The following is a 20,610-nucleotide window of genomic DNA, read 5'->3' as shown; positions in this document are numbered from 1 at the left end:
AATTACAAGTAAAAGATGAAGAAAAGCTTATTTGGGCTGCTAAGTGGAATATAAATTCCTTAAACATAAATATATCCTTTCACTTAGTTTCAGCTGATATCTATATCCTCCAACTTTGGGTGTGTAGTAGTAGATACTTAAACTTGTATAAAATTGGATAACTAGACACATATACGTTCTAGGTGACATAATACACATAAGACACCCTACATAGGATATACAAAATTGTCATATAGGATATCACGTAGGACGAATGTGTCTATTTTTGTTCAATTTTATATAAATTTAAGTGTCTATTTGTGCACATTCAAAGTTGTAGACATATATGTCAGTTAAAATCAAGTTAAATGACATATTTATGTATTATCCCATTATTTAAATTATAATTAAACAAAAATTAAGAATAAAAAAAAATACTGAATGAAAGAAAAAATCTCAAACTTAATAGAAGCTCAACTTTCAAGAAGAATTTTTTACAACTTAACCAAATGAAGTACATAATATATTCATCCAACTAAATAACTGGATTTTTAGGAAATCAATACGGTAGTTTACAATGATATACAATGACATACAAAACATATACACATAAAACGAAGACAACACCCTTCATGCTAAAAAAAAAAGAGTATAGAGTACAGAAATCTCAATAATTTGGTCACTAATTACATTTTATCCCGAAAGTTCTTCAAATTATAATAATTTCAGATTTTTAAAACTCGAGAATACGTTGCTTCTTCGTCTGATACATAACAAACGATTCATAAGTTATGTATCATATACATAATTGTAAATCGATTCATACTGATTTAAGTTTGAAATAATTAGGGTTATGTATCAACAATAACATTTGTACCATATACATTGTACACAAACAAAGTTATAATGTATTTGATAGAGGTGGAGTAATGTATCCAGATGTTAAGAGAGAGTAGGAAAAAAAAAGTTTTTTGTAATTAATTCAAATTACAGAGATTTTTAAAGATTATGTTATCTTAAGTCGTGTCATTAGATAATTTTTCAAAAAAGTAAATAAATCATGTTACCTAGTTTTTTGTTATAATTTAAAATACAATTATAATGACTGATTAGTAAACGTACATCATTGTATCACATAATTTGAAATTTTTATATTGTATTGACCCGCCCAAGTTGACTCGTGGGTCAACAATTGATTTGTTGCAGATTAAGGGTTCCGAAAAATTGAACCGACCCGGACTAAACTGTTCAGAACGAAAACTTAATGGGTCTAAATGGATTACCATATCATTTTACAAGGGTTAAATGGATCAATCCATGGGTCCATCTGACCTATTCAATAGGCCTACACTCCATCACATTATAATAGAATATTAAAAAAAAAGATTTTTTAAATTCAATTTTCTATATTTGCTTTATAAAAATATTGTTCTTCTACAAATATTGCAACGTGGATGAGGAAGCAACCGTTATTAGAAGAACATGCCACGTGAACCCTTTCGTTTCAATTTACGTGACACATAAAATTTCAAAAGTCCAATAAATTATTTTTTTCATCGTGACATTTTATATATTTTAAATATTTATATTATTAATTACTATAATTTATATAAAAAAAATCAATGTAAATTTTATTTCAAAAAACATAAATTTATATTTAAATTAACGATCAAAATTAATGAGTTTTGACTCATAAAAATTCAAAATAGGACCATATAAATCAGGAATAAAAAAATAAAAAAAAATTATTATTCCCTTTATTTTAAAATAATTGTCACATTTCACTTCTTACCAGTTAATTTAATTAATGTTTAAAATAAAGTTTACAATAATTAAAATTATACGAAATGGAGACTAACAATTTTAAATAATTAAATTATACGAAAAGTTTTACAAATCACTATAACTTTTTCGGTATCAATATAATAAATATATTTCAAAATATCAATAAAAATTTATGTAGTTTAATTATCGAAAAACTAAACACCATAAGTATTTTTGGAATCGAGGGAATATTCTCGTTAAGGAGTTGATAGTATCACCCTCGAAACTTGAGAAGGAAGCTGACAGCTCTAACTAGACATTTTTGTGTGTGTGTTTTTTAATTAAAAATAAAATTGACTCACATCATATCTAGATACAAAAATTTGCAATATGAGAATGTATATTTTTTGGGAAAAAGCATAAATATACCTCCAAACTATCGTAAATGGTATGCAAATACCCTTCGTCATATTTTTGGGACATATGTGTCCCTACCGTCCAAAAACTAATACATATATACTCTTTGTACTAACGGACATACACGTGTGCCGTCCAAAAACTAAAGCATATATACTCTTTGTACTAACGGACATACACATGTTATAATCCTATCCACCGACTCGACATTTATTAAATATCGGATTGATGAATAAGATTGCACCACGTGTCCCTATTTAGTCTTCCATTAGAGTGAAGGGCATATATGCTCTCGTTTTTAAACGGCAAGGACATCAATGTCCTAAAAATATGACGAATGGTATCTGCATATCATTTACGATAATTTGGAAGTATATTTGTCATTTTTCCTATATTTTTAGGAGCTGATATATAGGTTGAATGAATTTCGATAGATACAAGATAGTGTAGGTTAAGACATATGTGGATGAACACAAATATATCGTAAATGAAAGCAAATGAAATTACTTAACAGGAATGAAATGACGCAAGTTGGAATTTTGTGGATTTGAGACAAAATTCACACAACACTCATCCCGTCTTATCAGAGTTGGAGCTAGGTGAGGTTCATGGGTTCAAACAAATTCACAAGTTTTTTTGTAGACTCTATATTTATATTAGAAAATTAAATAAATATATGTATATTAACATGTGAATCCCCAAACAAAATTGATTTAGAACCCCAAACTCCTAGCATTGACTTCGCCTCTGCGTCTCATCAATCTATAATAGAAGTAATATTGGTAAATATTTAATATTTACATATATATAATTAAATAATTTAAAAGTTAAAATTCTATTAAATTTATAACATTTACAAAGAAAGAGATCAAAAGAATTTTTTTCAATTAATATAAAGATATGAGTGCTTAATAAAATATCATAATGATCAAAATGAAAAATTATCAATATTCAAAAGAGTAAAAGTATATATTTATTTTTCTACAAGCATGTATTATTTGACTTTTGCAAAAATAACTTTTGGAATATCATGTCAAATCGGTTTTAAATGTTTTTTCTCTTTATGAATATAACTACAACGAATTTGGATACGTATCGATATAGACTTTTTAAAGTACATTATTATTATTATTTGTATTTTTTATAAATATTGTTGTGGCTATCTAAATTACTACTCCTTATTATTTTCCTTTTTATACAATTTTTCATTATTTATATATTTATTTCTTATGATATAATCTCTAGATATTTATAGCAACAAAGCTAGGGATTAAAGTACTGATTCCACCAAACTCAATAACATTTAATCAAACATAATATTTTCTTAAAATATGTTTTTATTATGTATAAATTATTAATTTAAATGCTTTAACTTAAAAAAAAAGAAGCTAAAATCCTGTATCCAAAAACTTTCTTGCGACCACCCATGAATGTTTATACTTTTATATAGGGTGTACAAAATCGAATTGAAAACTTAATCAAATTGCAAATTGAGTCAAACCAAAAAAATACCCGACTAGTGATTTGGTATTGAAAAAAAAAACCCGATTAATTTGGGTTGGTTTGGTTTTAACTAAAAAAAACAACCCGAGACCAAACCAAGCCGACATTATAGATGTAAGTTTAAAATTTTATTTTATACATAAAAATATTTACTTTGATATAATTTTAAAATATTTCTTATACTATTTCATAGTTTTTATCTTTTAATATATTATTTCAAGTTTAAAACTTAGAATTCGGAATGGTCAAATAAAGATTATAGTTCATAGAAGTTGATAACTCTAATAAAACTTAAATCAAAATCAAATTAATACTAATGCAAAAAGAAAATCAATTCAACACTAAGAATGACAATAATATTGAATATTTGTTCTTTAGTTTTATAATGGATTAGACAATTAAAATACATAATCTAATTTTAATTTTCCTTAAATATTTAGTAATGTAACTAATACTTATTAAACTTATTTTAGAATAATTTAGTACTTTTAAATTATGATCATTTTCATTATGACTTTACAATATTTATTTTATATGATGATTTCATTATTATTTTTTATTGAATATTTTTGTGTCATCAGTACTCATCTCATATTTTGTGTTATTTTTTTAAGAAACACCTTAAATAATTGTATTTTGGTTGGACTAAAGAAATATTTAGCGCACAAGTTAATTATATGTTTGTATGCAAACTTTACCGAAAAAATTCAAAAATCTGAAAAAATCCGAGGTTTATTAGTTTTGTTTGATTTATAAATTTAAAAATTCGACACAATGGTTTGGTTTAGTATTTGAAAAATCCGAACCAACCCGAGGTTGAAAAACCCAAAAAAATCCGAATTTTATTAGTTTGGTTTGGTTTATAAATTTAAATTTTTTACATAAATGGTTTGGTTTGATATTTGAAAAACTCGAACCAACCCGGTCGTGTACACCCCTACTTTTATATTATTACTAAGCGAACATAATACTTAATTTTGTCTTAAAATTTTAAAATAACAAATAATTTGAGATAATTAATTTTAAAAATGGCATAAATAATTCGAGATAAAGAAATAAAAGAAAAGATAGTTGAATGTTAAAAATATCACACACTAACAAATCCTCAGAAATAGGGTGCGCATGTATGGTACATACAAAATTATCATATCATATCAAAAAATTTGATATCGGGAATTTGGTATTATAATATTTGGTATGGTACATGGTATATATTTTAAAAAATATTTGATATGATATTTGATATTTAGAAACAACTTACAAAATATTGAATATCATACCGAAGTATATAGTTACATAAATAACATATACATATTATTAACATACTAACAAATATGCAACATAGTATTAATATAAACTAAATATTTAGAAGTTAAAACTTTGACTACTCTATTTTGATTGAACTGTATTTAAATGTAATTGATTAACAAAATTAGTTGTTTGTACTTTCTTTTGAATATATATTTATACATGTGTAATGTGTTGGAATGATACAATTGAGACCCTTTTTCAATTATCAGAGTCATAATATTCTATTATACGAGTATATATCAGTCGAAGTTGAACAAACTATGATTATCGATTTACCAACTGCAAAATACAGAAATCGAACTTCAAAATACCGAATTAAATCAATATGATAATGATATAACATTTTAAAAAATCGAATACCGAAATTACGATATCAAAATTTCAAATACCATACAATGCCATCCCTACTCAGAAAGGCCGCACTCGAAGAAGTGTGACACAAAAAACATAGTTTTATACAAACATTATTGGTTAGTTCTATAAATTAAACTCATAATCTATAAATCACATATGATTAATTTTATCGTTACTCCAAAATCCCGCTACAAGCTTGCTTCATATTTATTCCAAAAATAAATTGGTGACAAAACAAATTAATTTTCTTTTCCTCCTTCATTCTTCCCCTTTTTTTCTTCTTCTTTCTTTTACCCAAAATCTTTTATGTTCTTCTTCACCAATCACTAATCACTGTTCACTCTACTCTCTCTTCTGCCTTTCCCTTCTAACTGGTAAGTTTTTTTCCTCTTTCAATTCTCAATTTTCAGCTCCTTCAAGTACAATTATCTGTGTTTTGGAGTATGAGGTTTTCAGTTTTTTTTTTTTTTTTTTTTGAAATTGATCAATTCTGTGATTTTTTAGTCCAATTCTTGATTGTTCAATGGAGTAACAATCTGGAGATACCCTTTTCTCTGTTTGGGATGGTGAACACACCACCGTCATTGGAAAATTAAAATTTTGATTAATTTGGTTTAATTTTGATTTCGAAAGTTGCTGTGAATTCTAATGTTTATGTCAATTGTATGGAATGAGATTCGTTGTTTTTTGTTAATTATTTGGTGGGTTGATTTTATGAGTGAAGACGTTTCATTTTTGAGCGGTGTGGTGGGGTTGAGGTGTTTCTTTTTATTGAAATTACTGTGAATTCAGAGGAAAATGTCCCTTCTTAAGGGTTTATTGATGGGGATGGATTGAAATCTGATAAGTTTTCCCCTAATTTTAGTAATAGGGGCATATGGTTTGTTACTGTGGAGTATACCTTTAAAGTTTCTTTTTTTTGTGGTGGTGGTGGTGGTGGCAGGGGCGGAGTTAGGGTAGGGTAGCACAAGGGTCGAAAGATTATACTATATATACAAGATCAAAATTATTTTTTGTGTATATGTGTAGGTGTTGTTGAGCCCCTTTTGCTTCTTCGTATGTTTTACTTCTTTATATTTTGAATCCCGTTAGTCAAATTCCTGTTTCGCCACTGAGTGGTGGTGGTGGGGTGGATGAGGGGGGGTATGCAGTTAAGTTGCTATGGCTTTTAGGTCTTGAGGCACAAGATATGAGGTAAACAGTAGCAAAGAAATCATAGAAAATGGGAAAAAATGATTTTATACTTCGAGTCTATCCTTCCTAGCTTTTTTTTAAAGGTCTTGGGGCACTAGATATGAGGAAAACAGTCACAAAAATGGGGGAAAATGGTTTTATACTTCGAGTCTATCCTTCCTAGCTCTGTTTCTTTTTTCATATATAGTTTATTGTTGGTGTAAATCTGGTTAAAAAGTATAACTTTCTTCTTGCATGTACTATAACTTGTTTATGGAGTAAGGGAACTCCAGTATAATGGCATATCTATGCAGTGTTATAATGTTATTAAAAGACATTACTTCGTCCCTTAAAGCTAAGCGATGAAATGATTAGTTATCACTTCATAGGTGAAGCAATGTAGTTTAGAGAAGTTTGCGTTTCAAAAAGCAGTACACAAAGTGATAACAATGAGAAAAATCTCAACTTTGAGAAGTTAGTTTTATAAAGGCTTTATGTGTATTGGATGCTGAAGTCAGTTATTTTAATTGCAAATTGTACTAAATTCATAGATGGTTGATATCTGGCTTTCTTGTTCTTCACAATTAGAAATGAAAGGTTCAGCACAATTGCCTTTGGAAAAAGGAATTAAAAAAAGACACAAACATGTTGTTCAAGTCGAAATAAATGTATGATTGCTAAATATTAGTCTTGTTCATCTCATGCATCCTTCATTACAGTTTAAGATCCTTTTGGTAGGACATGGAACCTTATAGCAATGTGCTTCTGGAATAATTGTAGATTCCCTTAAACTTGATTTACTGAGTTGCTTTGCTTTCTGTCTATCTGCCAGAACATTGTACGAAGAACTAAACTTACTAGAACTAGAGAAGCATGCAATCAGAGTCCAAAAGTGCAAATTGTGAGGAAGCTAGAACATATAATGTTCCGAATTCCACCCTAGAACCTTGGTGGAATACTGCTGGCAATAATCCTGTTTCTCTTGGATTGATGCGGGGAAGTGCATCAGATTCACCACCACCTGAACAAGCTGTGGATGGCCGATCACAATCTGATGGTGGATCCAACGAGGAAGATGATGATGCTCCTGAAAAATCACAAAGGACCATACCTATGCATTCAGGTATCTCTTCAATCTTGATTTTTCTTTTATCAGTAAATAAGTTTTATTGGTAGAAAAATATAGTTGAGCTCTAAGCTAGTGCTGAACTTTAAAAAGTGAGAGGCCCTCCTGTACAAAAACGACAAGGATAGGCTCCCCTATACAAAGTTACTCCTGTAGGGAGCTATAAAGTCGGCCATGCCTATTTCATCATATGTATCCTGTAAAATACATGAAGCTGCCAGTAGGCGTAAACACCTATATTTGAGGGTAGTTATTCTTTCCACCAAAATACCTTGTATTTCTCTCTTCAATCTAAAGAGGAGCTAAAATAAACCACTATGGTCATTGACAGAGTGATTTGGCCTGGTTTTCTTCATTTTTCTCTTTTTGACAAGTAATCTACTACTTTTTTCAACTAATAATATATTAATATTTGTTACCCTAATGTTGAATAGTATTGGTCTGGATGGAGCAATATGATCAGTGAGGATTCATTTAGCCAATCCTAATTTGCTTGAGATTGAGGCGTAGTTGTTAAGGACTGGAAGTCTGTCATGATGCTTCATTTGCCTAGTTACTTTCTTCTTTTAAATCTTTTTCCATAGAGAGGAAAGAAGGTGACATATTTGTTGACGGGGGAAGTGTTTTGGTAAAGATGGGAAAAAATATATATATCTTTATGATGTTAATGGCTATAAATTACTTAAGTAATGCCTCTGCATTCTTGGTTCGGAATTAGATGGGAGTTATGCTCAAGTAGATCAGAATTTACAGCCAATTGCGTCAACCATACCTCCAAAGGATGATGGGAGCATAACACAACCCCCACAGCTTGAACTTGTTGCACACTCCATGGTAAGTATGTTTGACTCTATGGAGTTTGAGAAGTTGGATTTGCTTGTTGGGTTATCTCACCTTTTTTAATCCTTTCTGATTTTGATGTTATTCTGTAATTGACATGCAGGCATGTGCTCCAAATCTGTATGTTGACCCATACTATGGTGGAATACTGGCACCTTTTGGTCAGCCTATGGTATGCATGTGGTTCAAATTCATAACTTCCATTTTCCATTTTTTTTCCATGTTACTTTGCTTTAGGTCTGATACGTTAAGAGGACAATTTTACTTTTCTGCCAATTTATATTATGGGATACCTCTGGGACTGCTCAGTGTTTTATGTCCTTGGGGATATCTAAACATAGAAAGCTGCTTCTGCATGGTTGTTCAATGTGTCTTTTGGAAGTTGCTGAGACGTAGTCTTTATATGAGTTGGTTTAACCATGATATCTTCTTGTAGTTAGCTTTATTTTAGAAACACTCGCTTCCTCTGTATTGCCAACTCCCAGGTGACTTGCTTAATATCCTTCTTGTAATCATACATCTTACAACGTTATTGTTCAATTCAGGATGAGTTATTTCTTCTTTCAATTGATTTAGAATGAGTGGCGCCCAGTGTGCACGGCCCTTTCCTTTAAATCATTGAATGGATTTTGTAGGACAGCTAGTATAAAGGGTATTCCGGATGCAGCTTCTTTCATTTGTCTTTTAAGGAACTCTTCCCTGTTTTTTCTACTTCGACTAACAAATACAGACAATCATTTCCCGAAAGATCTCTCTGCATGATATTCCTAGGGGATAGGAGTAGGAATCCACCTTATAAAACATCGCCACTGAAGAAAAATCCATCATTAAAAAAAGAGATAAAAAAAAAATCTATTATAACATAGTTGTGCCTGGGGCTGGTTGATGGCTGAGCACAAGATTTTTTAAGATCTTAACTGAAGGTGCTATACAGGTTCCTTCTCATGTACTTGATATGCATCATCCGAGGATGCCTTTGCCTCATGAAATGGCTCAAGAGCCTGTTTATGTCAATGCCAAGCAGTATCATGGTATTCTGCGGCGAAGAGAGTCACGTGCGAAAGCAGAACTTGAAAAGAAGCTGATAAAAGGGAGAAAGGTTAGTATATGCCTCTTCCACTGGGCTGCTTGTTGGGTGTTCTTTTCTCCTGTTATCTAAAGAATGCATGATGCACCTTTTTAGCATCATATTTTTGTTACATGTGCCTGGCTGTTCTGGAGATATTCCCTTGTCCCGGATTGGAGATGTACCCACTCTTTGGCTGAGCTCACTTTTCTAAAAAAGAAATTCAACTGTTTAAGAATTTTATGTTACTTAAGTAGGAGGAAATGAAAGGTAGAATCTGCTATTACTTTGCTATTATCTGTGTAGAATACCGTCATTTTACCTTTTTAAACTGCTCAGTCAAAAACACCAGTCATGAATATAATTTGGTGAAAAATGTTCCTTATGCCAATGTTTGGGCTATTAATAACCAATATCAGTTTCTCCACTGCTATATTTTTATTGTGAAGTCACAGGATTGGCTGACATGGTTTTGCACGAATTTTGTGCTGGTGATATGCAACATATGTTTGGTTTATTCTGCTTACTCATCCTCAGTTGCTGATACTTACTGTCTTCCTCGTAATACAGCCATATCTTCACGAGTCGAGACATCAGCATGCCTTGAAAAGGGCAAGAGCTTCTGGAGGGCGTTTTGCGAAAAAGTCAGATGCTGGTACTTCGAAGGGAGAAGGTTCTGGTTCTGCTGTTTCTTTGCAGTCTGTGCATTCATCAGGTTCTGAACCTTTGCTGTCCAATGCTGCTGATGTTCCAGAGTGGCATAAGGATAGAAGTTTGGCTGAGCGTCAGCGTTCTTATTCGAATGGTAATGGTTATGGAAAACAAAGCAGCTTTCAGGAATCGAAATATCAGGCCCAGTCTGCTCAGGTAGGGGAAGGAGGTTCTTCCGGCCAGCGATGGTAGAAACATCACATCACACCTTTAGTACCTCTGGTCCAAGCCTGGTGGCAATTCATCCTTGGCTTTTTATTTCAATGTTGTGGAAAAGAGGGGTCATGCGCCTAATAGATTTGATTCTTCCTTTCTGTACATAAAAAAAGGACTAGGACTAGAGTTGAAAAGGAAGAATTCAGTGAGCATATGGCTAGCTGTTTAGTGTAATTTAGAGGCTTGTAAACTGTAAAGTTATAGGTATGAAAAGTTGTAGGTAGATTGTATACTTGTCAACATTTCCTTTGTGCTGCTGTATTTTAGGATCTTGATTCTGTGAAACTTCGAATTTGTTGTTTAATTTGATGACAGTGGTTGCCTTTACGGGCTGTGAATGTGATAATCGTAGAATCTGGAGTTTGTTCCAAGTACAGCACATTGTGATGAAGTTCGTACAAGTTGGTCTGAACATCATTGTTTACTATCAAATTTGTTTGCAAATTGTTAGTGATGTTGAAGTTTATATGGTCTGCTGAAATGCTACTATCATTTGGCATGGTGCAACTTTGTTTTGTGTAAAATTGATGAGAGTGAATCAATAATGTTGGTACTCTGAATTAAGAAAGAAGAAAATCAGAGGTGTGTTTCGATAAACATTTGAAGTGTGTTTATCACCAACTATCACCAAATGTTTCCATAAACTGATAGTTGAGGTGTGTTCAGGTATGAAAAGTTTACAGATGATAGTTTGGATAGAAAACATTTACTAATAAAGTGATTATTTATTTTTTCGGCTAACAGCTAAAATTATTTTTACTGAAATATCTTTGATTTTAGAAAATCACATTTATCGCATTCGATACATTTTTGGTAACAAAGTTACGGAATTACCCAAAGTGAATTCACTTCTCCTTCCGATCAATGCAAAAGTTATAGTATATATATGGGATAAGGGTTTGAAAAATATCCCAACTTTGGTCGGATTTGTTGTAGCGATACTAAACTTTCATAAGGATCTATTACCTCCCTAGACTATTTAATACCGTATTTTTTACCCCCTGAACTATTTAATAGTGTGTTTTAAAGGCATAATACATATTTTGGACCTTAAACTTGGCTTCAAATTTTAACTTTGACCTCCAACTTTCATAGTGCACAAACAAGCACTTTAACTATCCAACCTTTTAATAAATAAACACGCGATTTTTGGAGCCAAGAGCGTGAATTGCAAACGCTGCCACGTGTATTAGTGAGCCACTCAATGACTGCCAACTAATTAAATACTTTACACGTCCATTTTAGAACTAAAAAAAAATAATTAATTAAGGGTAGAGTTGTCATTTCAGCATTTTTTTTTACTGTTGTAGGCCTCAAAAATTACTCCTACTCGCGCAAAAAACGTGCACATCACGCGTTTTGCCAGGTAAGACACGCGTGTTTATTTATTAAAAGGTTGGATAGTTAAAGTGTCTGTTTGTGCATTATGAAAGTTGGAGGTCAAAGTTAAAATTTGAAGCCAAGTTTAAGGTCCAATATATGTATTATCCCTATTTTAAAGGTATATATATGCCCACGTGGACACATTACTATTTATAATTTTGCATTATTTTTTATGTCCACGTGGGCAAATATATATGTTTAAAATATGGTATTAAATAGTCTAGGGAGGTAATAGGTCCTCATGAAAGTTTAGTATCGCAACAACAAATTCGACCAAAGTTGGGATATTTTTCAGACCCTTATCCCTATATATATCTACACCACTAATCACATTTTTTATTGAAATATCTTTGATTTTAGAAAATCACATTTGTCGCATTCGAAATACTTTTTTTATTGGTAATCAAGATATGAAATAACCCAAAATGAATCCACTTCTCCGTCTGGCCAATGCAAAAGTTATAGTATATCAACCACTAATCAATTTTTTTATTGAAATATCTTTGACTTTAGAAAAACACATTTGTCGCATTCGAAATACTTTTTTTTTTGTAATCAAGTTACGAAATTACCCAAAGTGAATTCACTTCTCCGTCCGGTCAATGCAAAAGTTATAGTATATCTACCAATAATCATACTTTTATTAAAATATCTTTGACTTTAGAAAATCACATTTGTCGCATTCAAAATACTTTTATTTGGTAACCAAGTTACGAAATTACCCAAAGTGAATCAACTTTTTCTCCTGGTCAATGCAAAAGTTATAGTATATCTATCACTAATCACATTTTTATTGAAATATCTTTGACTTTAGAAAATCACATTTGTCGCATTCAAAATACTATTTTTTTGTAATCAAGTTACGAAATTACCCAAAGTGAATCCACTTCTCCGTCCGGTCAATGCAAAAGTTATAGTATATCTACCAATAATCATACTTTTATTAAAATATCTTTGACTTTAGAAAATCACATGTGCCGCATTCTGAATACTTTTATTTGGTAACCAAGTTACGAAATTACCCAAAATGAATCCACTTCTCCGCCAGATCAATGCAAAAGTTATAGTATATCTACCACTAATCACATTTTTATTGAAATATCTTTGATTTTAGAAAATCACATTTCTTACATTCGAAATACTTTTTTTTTGGTAATCAAATTACGAAATTACCCAAAGTGAATTCACTTCTCCCCCTGGTCAACACAAAAGTTGTAGTATATATATCTACCATTAACATAGGTGGAGACAGGAATGGTACCATGCTATTGGTATTTCTTCTTACTCTTTATTTTATTGGAGTCACATATCTTATTTATTTTATTATTTCCTACTCTAAAAACTGAAAATATTGATTTACAGATTTAAAGTGAATTTCAAATTGTCTCTAATTTAGTTGATGTCCATAAATTGAATTTTCTTTGTTTTTGTTATCAACATGGTGAAGATATCTGGGCTATCATGAATGTTTCTATTGATATAATTGGAGAGGTTCACGACAATGTGAAATTGAAAAATGTAGAAAGCTTCCATCTGATTGTATTATTCAAGATATGACTAATGATTACTCCAAGGTAATTCAACTTAGCCTTCTTCCCATATTTAGTCCCATTAAGGCCTTCACACTTTTTCAAAATTTAATGAGTTAAAATTTTTTCATGTTGCACTAATATTCTTTTTGTTGGTTTATTTTTATCTATTTAGTTTAAGTAAGATTTATTGTAGTGTTATTTTTAGGTAGATATTGCAAATTCATCATATATTTAGATTTCCTATTGTTGATTTTTCTTATATTTGGTTTTTTTTCCCTTGATATAGGTTTTTATATGAAATCGATAGAGTAATTTTAAACTTGTATCCTCATAATATAAATTTTCTATTGGCAATTTATCTATGAAGATGTTTCTATAGTTCATAATTTAACATTATCATCTAATTGCAGATCTATCTTTTTGGGTTATCTTGATTAATCTACTTCGGTCAAATAACTGGTCAAACATTTTAAAAAAGCGACTAACATTTTCTCCTTAACCAGTCGTGCCGCCGCTGCCTGCTCCCCTCTCTTCATTATCTCCTTCTCCTTTAAAGGATAGGGTTTAATAATTCGTCAATTTTTTATTCAATTTGAGTTATATTGATTTTGTTAGTTAGTTTATTGAATTTGTGTTTATTGATTGTTAGTTAGTGTTTGAATTTGGGATCTTAGGACTAGTTGAAATAGGATGTTTTAGGACTAGTTTGAATTTCGAATTTTAGGATTAGTTTGAATTTGAGATTTTAGGACTAGTTTGAGTTAAGGTATTTAAGGACTTGTTTGAATTTGAGATTTTAGGACTAGTTTGATTTTGGAATTTTGGGACTAGTTTGAATTAAACTATTTTAGGACTAGCTTTCTTGAATTAAGGTATTTTAGGACTTGTTTAAATTTGGGATTTTAGGACTAGTTTAAATTAGGGTATTTCTTCAATATACTCAAGAAATACCCTAATTCAAACTAGTCCTAAAATTCCAAATTCAAACAAATCCTAAAATACCTTAATTCAAACTGGCTAGTCCTAAAATAATCTAATTCAAACTAGCTAGTGCTAAAATCTCAAAATCAAACTAATCCTGAAATTTCAAATTCAAACAAGTCCTTAAACACCTTAATTCAAACTAGTCCTAAAATCTCAAATTCAAACTAGTCCTATAATCTCAAATTCAAACTAATTGTAAAATTCCAAATTCAAACTAGTCCTAAAATCCCAAATTCAAACTAATCCTAAAATAAAAAATTCCAAATTCAAGTACTAACTAACAATAAATCATTCAAACTAACAATCAATAAACACAAATTTAATAAACTAACTAACAAAATCAATATAACTCAAATTAATTTTTTTTTGATGAATTATTAAACTCCAACCTTTAAAGAAGAAGGAGAGAATGAAGAGATCGAGGGGAGCAGGCAGTGGCAAGCAACAAGCAGTAGCGACGGCGAGCAGGCAACGGCGACGCGACTGGTTGAGGAGAGAATTAGAGAGAGAATGAGGGGAAGAGAAATGAGAAAAATACAATCTTGTCTCCCAAATTTTTTATAAAAAACGATGGACAACATCTCTTTGTCCATCGTTCTTTTAAAAATGCTTGATCAACATTTTGACTTAAAAGCGACGGACTAAACGACACTGTCCGTCGCTTGTTAAATATGATTGAGCAATTATTTGACCAAAAAGCGACGGATTAAGAGATGTCGTCCGTCGCAAATTTTAAAAATAATTAATAAATAAAAATAACTCAAAAATGACGGACAACGTGGTTAGTATTTTATTTAAAAATTAATTCTTTTTAATAAAAAGCGNATATATATATATATATATATATATATATATATATATATATATATATATATTTGGCGCAAAAATCCGCGAAACAGACTAAGAGATATCGTCCGTCGCTTTTTGTAAAATAATTTTTTTAAAAAATATTTTAATTAAAAAGCGACGGACAGTGTGGCAAATGTCGTCGCCTTTTGGAGCGACACTGTCTGTCACTTTTCTGTTCGTCGTTTTTTAGCAGTTTCTTAGTAGTGAACCTTAGTGAGCCTATTTGTGTGATATTAAGTGCCACAAAGACCATTTGGTTTCCGGAGGAACCACAACGTTTATTTCTGTTCTTCAAGAACGAACAAACGAGGAGCCAATGGGTTTCTTGTCGAGTAATAGTCCCATGCCACAAATGGTCCAAATTTTAAAGGGTGAAAATCATGATAGTAGTATTTCTCTTTTCTGTGCTAATGTGAGTAATTAATTATTATATATGTTTTCTAAAATCATAACAACATTAATTGTTGTAGCTAATAATTAATTTCTAAATAATATTTTCTTTTGTTTTGAATTCATAGGGGGATGGTACTAGTGCTAACGAAGAAAACAGTTAATGACCGCATTTTGAGCACTATTTAGTGTAAGTGATACTCTAGGACGTTCGTTCGGTTTGAAAATAAGTTATGTTGAAATAAGTTATGCTGTGATTAGTTATTTAGAAATTATTTTTTATTGATTGTTTGGTTACTTGTATTCAAAATAATATGAATTGGATTATTTCTAAGAATAAATTATTTAGTTACCAAAATACCCTCCATCTTATTCAGTTTCTTATATTTTCTATGCGAGCTTTTGTTATTCATTCTTAAAAATAAATTTTAATCTTATTTAACTTAAATATTTTCATGTGTGCATTCTCATGATTGTAGCATATGTGTTTAAAAAGTAAATTAAAGGATCATTTATTATTAGTGTCATGATATTATTGTATCGAACTATTTTTTTGAGTTTACTTAAATTTTCTCCTATTTAATGGTCTAGTGCTCGTTTGATTTTTTTTAAAAATATTATCATGCCTAGGTTCGATCTCCAACCTAGGCCTGAAAATCAATATTCGACGATAAATCCTACCATTTGATAGTGTTGTTTTTAGAATGAGCAGTATAATTTTTAAGGCTGATATCATGAATAGTTGTATATTGAAAAAAAATAAATTAGAACTGCGAAATTTAAAACGATTATAAAAAAAAAACATAGAGAATGATGGCTATAGAGAGCGCAACATAACCACTGAGTGAAGAAAACAAACTTCTGAAGGACAATAGAGCTACGATCAAGAACATTATAGAGGTGAGAGGGATGACTTTAGATTTAACTAACCTTGCACCAGTTTGTACGATTTGCAGACAACACATGAGAAAAATAGAAGAATTTTTATTAACTGAACTTTCCAATTAGCTGACTAATAATTAAGCTGAATATGTAACAAACTATTGATAAACGAAAAATCATGTTTTTATTCATAGGGAAATGGAAAGTACAAGATTTTATTTGCATCGCGGGATACGTATACACTAGACTTTGAATCCTGCAATTTATTAAAAAGAAGAATTAAAGTTAAGAGCTTTAAGGATGAAGGAAGTAAGCAAATTCATTGATATTATAAAAGATCAACTTGAATACCTGGAGGTAACACACTAATATCTTTTCTTGTGCCTTTTCATTCTCTTAATAATTATGTGTTCCAATTCTATATCCATCCTCGAAAACCATGCTGGATATTGAGTTGACAACATTATGTATATTATGGACAGTCCAATAACAAGTCCACAACCGTAACCCATGAGAACTGCCTGCCAACTTATAATTGATGATTCTTCTTCTTCTTCTTCATCATCTAGCCCAAATGGAGTTGTTGCTTGTAGTACCCCGTCATCACCGCCACAATCTTTTGAGAGTGGCAATCCACATAATCCATCATTCCCTTGGTATGAACTATTATCAAACGTATTAAATTGGTTTCCTTTAGGGATGCATCCAACAAGATGATTGTGAGAGAGATTTAAGACTTCAAGTGACGTAAGGGATATAAGTTGTTGTGGAATTCCTCCGCCTATTTCATTGGATGAGAGATCCAATGACTCCAGTACAGATAAATGTTGTAGTGATGCTGGTATATGACCTTCCAAGCAATTATGAGATAAGTTTAACGTACGAAGTCCAACGAGATCTCCAATAATGCTTAGGATATGACCTTCAAATCTATTCCTTGAGAGATCGATAACCATGTTATTAATCCAAACTTGAACAAAAACAAGAACCAATCCCTTTGTTGTAATTGTCACAGAACCACCTCCTACATATGTTGGAGTTGTGATGTTCTGATCAATAATTTTCATAGCTTGGATATTCTCAAAAAGACTTGCTGGTAAACTCCCACTAAATCCATTGGATGATAGATCCATAATTCGCAGCTGCGCAAACAAGTTTCCAGTCCTTGAAGCTTTAATGGGACCATGAAACTTATTTGATCTTAAGCTTAAAATCAACAAATCAGGTAGGGTCCCCAACCAGTTTGGAAATGTATCATTCAATTCATTGTCCCCTAGATCAAGAAGTTTCAAATACTTGCAATTGATCAAAGATCGTGGGACTTTCCCCTGTAGCTTATTCCCGTTCAATTTAATGAATCTAAGCCCAATTAGATCTCCAATAGTACTTGGGATATATCCTTCAAATCTATTCCTTGAGAGATCGATAATTATGTCAGCAAACAAAACTTGAGGCACAACAAGATACAATCTTTTTTTTATATGATTATATCGAACTCCTACATGCATTGTTGGAGGTATCATGTTCTCCTCAATGATTTTCATAGCTCGGAAATTCTCAAAAAGACTTTCTGGTAAATTCCCACTATATTCATTGGATGAGAGATCCAAAAATCGAAGCTGCGCAAACAAGTTTCCAGTCCTTGAAGCTTTAATGGGACCATGAAACTTATTTGATCTCAAGTCTAAAATCAGCAAGTCAGGAAGGGCTCCCAACCATTTTGGAAATGTGTCATTCAACTCATTGTTACCTAGAATAAGAGCCGTCAAATATTTGCAATTGATCAAAGATCGTGGGACTTTCCCCTCTAGCTTATTCCTGTCCATTTGAATGACTTTGAGTTGGTTTCCAATACTAAAAGTTGTATTAATTGTCCCTCTAAGACTATTGTTTCTTAAATTCAAAATCACAAGTCCACTCATCTCACCCAAACATAGTGGGATTGTTCCCTCCAAATTATTGCTGCCCAAATCTAGCACATTCAGTATTGTCAGATTGCAGATGGTTGAAGCAATCTGTCCACTGATATTATTGTGTGAAAGGAGAAGACGTCGTAGGCTCTGCTGGTTTGGAATAGGACCTTCCATCTGATTTTGTTTTAGAGAAACAACATCAAATGATTTGGAATAGAACTCCTGAATGTTTCCACAGAAATGGTTGTATCTCAAGTCTAACCATTCAAATGATGGGAGGGAGAATATCCATGATGGTATAGTCCCATTCAAGTGGTTTGATGACAAGCTGAGACGTTGTAGGTTTTGCAGTCCGCTTACATTGGAAGGGATTGGACCAGTTAGGGAATTGGACGAAAAATCTAACATTTCAAGTTGCGTCCAGTTTTTGTTAAAGGATAAGAACTCAAGTTGGCCATTAAAGTTGTTATTTCTAAGTGATAACCACACGAGCTTTCCAAATCTAAAGAAATCAGAAATTGGTCCTTCAAGATGGTTATAATCAAGGTCCAAATCCTCTATGTTGGTGAGATTCCATAGAGGTTTAGGAATAGATCCCGAGAGATTAAAAGAAGCTATCATCAATGTACGTAGTGAAGATAGATGACTAAATGATTCAGGTATCTTTCCAGTAGCATTCACACCACTGAGATATAACCCCACAAGTGATGCACTGCTATTCCATTTGGTCGTGGGAAACCTAACAGTTAGCTGGGGATTGTATGTTAAATCCAGAAATTCTAAGTTGGAAAGGTGGAAAACTCTTTCAGGCAATATCCCGTATAACTGTGTATTCCCAAGGTGTAGAGTAGTTAAATAAGAAGAGAAATTCAAAGGAATGGTGGAAGAGATGTTCACAGAGTTAAGGTTGAGCTCTCTTAATCGAGTCAAGTTCTTAAGGAGCAGTTCAAAATTGTAAGGTCCGAATCTAAGCTCTGAATATATATTACTCTGGATACTAAGAACTTGTAATTTAGAAAGACGAGAGATTTCTACTGGGATTAGACCTGTAAAATCTGAACCCGACAAATCAAGATGTATCAAACTAGAAAACTCACCAAATTTAGGTGAAATGAGCGATCCAGAAAAGTCATTACCAGATAAATCAAGCCTTTTGAGATTGGAGAGTTGAAAGAGGCTACTGTTGGCTTGAAACTTGCCTTGAAGTTTGCCGCAATTGAGGTTAAGCTCAATCACGTGTCCTGTCGTCTCGTCACAATAAACTCCATCCCATGAGCAACAATTTATGCTCTTGTTCCATGAAAGAGTTTTCGGATGAGAAAACTCACAGTAAGCAGAAGCATAAGGACTTATTGTAAACATATGCTTGAATTGTAGAAGAGCAAGAGCTTGATCTTTGGGGCACAAATGAGATAAGGATGAGCAGAAAGCAAGTTGACAGAGGAAGGGTAATAGCATAAAAAATACAAGTTTTACGTAACTCATTTCTGCACTAAAATGTTCAAAACTAATTAAGTTGGTAGAGAATAAATCTCTGTTTTGTTCCTCTATTCAATAATTTTGATGAGGTATATATAGAACAAATTAAGCAAAGAATTTTAAGAAGAAAAAATATATTCCCCAACTTTGCGATTTAGAGCGAATATACCTCTTATTAAAAACGTGATGCATATACACCGTCATTTAAATAATGGTGCTTATATATTCACGTCGTCTAACAAATGGTTTATATTTACCACTCTCCTTAACATAATGATTTAAAAATATAAATAAGTCCTAAAACTGGGTTTTTAATTTCAAAACTATCATGTGCCTTTAAAAATTTACCTCACCCATTTTTTTATCCCTCCAAACCTGACCTAACTAAAAAAATAGTTCCTCTGTTATTCAGATTCGACCCAAATCCATTTTAAGATTGAGTAGTAGAGAAATTGAGATTTTCTCATTCGGATCGGGTTAGGATTGGAGGGGTAAAAAAATGGATGAGGTATTTTTTAAAAGCCACATGTCATTTTTGGATTATATAAATGAATTTTTTTAGTTCAGTAAATATAAGTCTTTGTTAATGATAAAAGATAAATATTCGCTAATTATTTGAAGACGAGGACATCTATGCATCACTTTTTAATTAACAAGGTTTATATTTTCTCTAGATCACAAAGTTGAGGAGTATATATATCTCTTTTTTCCAATTTATAATGCACATTTAGTTTTTGC

At 31.6% G+C, this 20,610-nt stretch overlaps 2 protein-coding genes across 3 annotated transcripts; one reads left to right on the top strand and one right to left on the bottom strand.

Annotated features, from left to right (window-relative positions):
* The first annotated feature begins 5,590 nt into the window (after positions 1–5,590).
* LOC125853244 (nuclear transcription factor Y subunit A-1-like) lies at positions 5,591–10,748 on the top strand. 2 transcript variants are annotated; one of them, XM_049532909.1, is made up of 6 exons: positions 5,591–5,702; positions 7,334–7,624; positions 8,346–8,461; positions 8,571–8,639; positions 9,402–9,566; positions 10,104–10,748. In XM_049532909.1, exons 2-6 carry the CDS (start codon positions 7,375–7,377, stop codon positions 10,434–10,436), a joined length of 933 nt encoding a protein of 310 aa, XP_049388866.1. In that variant the 5' UTR covers positions 5,591–5,702; positions 7,334–7,374; the 3' UTR covers positions 10,437–10,748. The 2 variants fall into 2 exon arrangements, with proteins under 2 accessions (XP_049388866.1, XP_049388868.1); XM_049532911.1 differs by lacking the exon at positions 5,591–5,702 and adding an exon at positions 6,954–6,975.
* A 6,097-nt stretch (positions 10,749–16,845) lies between these two features.
* On the bottom strand, positions 16,846–19,878 carry LOC125859721 (receptor-like protein Cf-9 homolog). The gene has a single exon (XM_049539532.1). It carries the CDS (start codon positions 19,876–19,878, stop codon positions 16,846–16,848), a length of 3,033 nt encoding a protein of 1,010 aa, XP_049395489.1.
* Between the last annotated feature and the right edge of the window lie 732 nt (positions 19,879–20,610).

The sequence above is a fragment of the Solanum stenotomum genome, chromosome 1 (genome assembly GCF_019186545.1).
Source record: "Solanum stenotomum isolate F172 chromosome 1, ASM1918654v1, whole genome shotgun sequence".
NCBI lineage: Eukaryota > Viridiplantae > Streptophyta > Magnoliopsida > Solanales > Solanaceae > Solanum > Solanum stenotomum.
The sequence above is the reverse complement of the archived record's forward strand: the minus strand, read 5'-3'. Positions and strand labels throughout refer to the sequence as shown.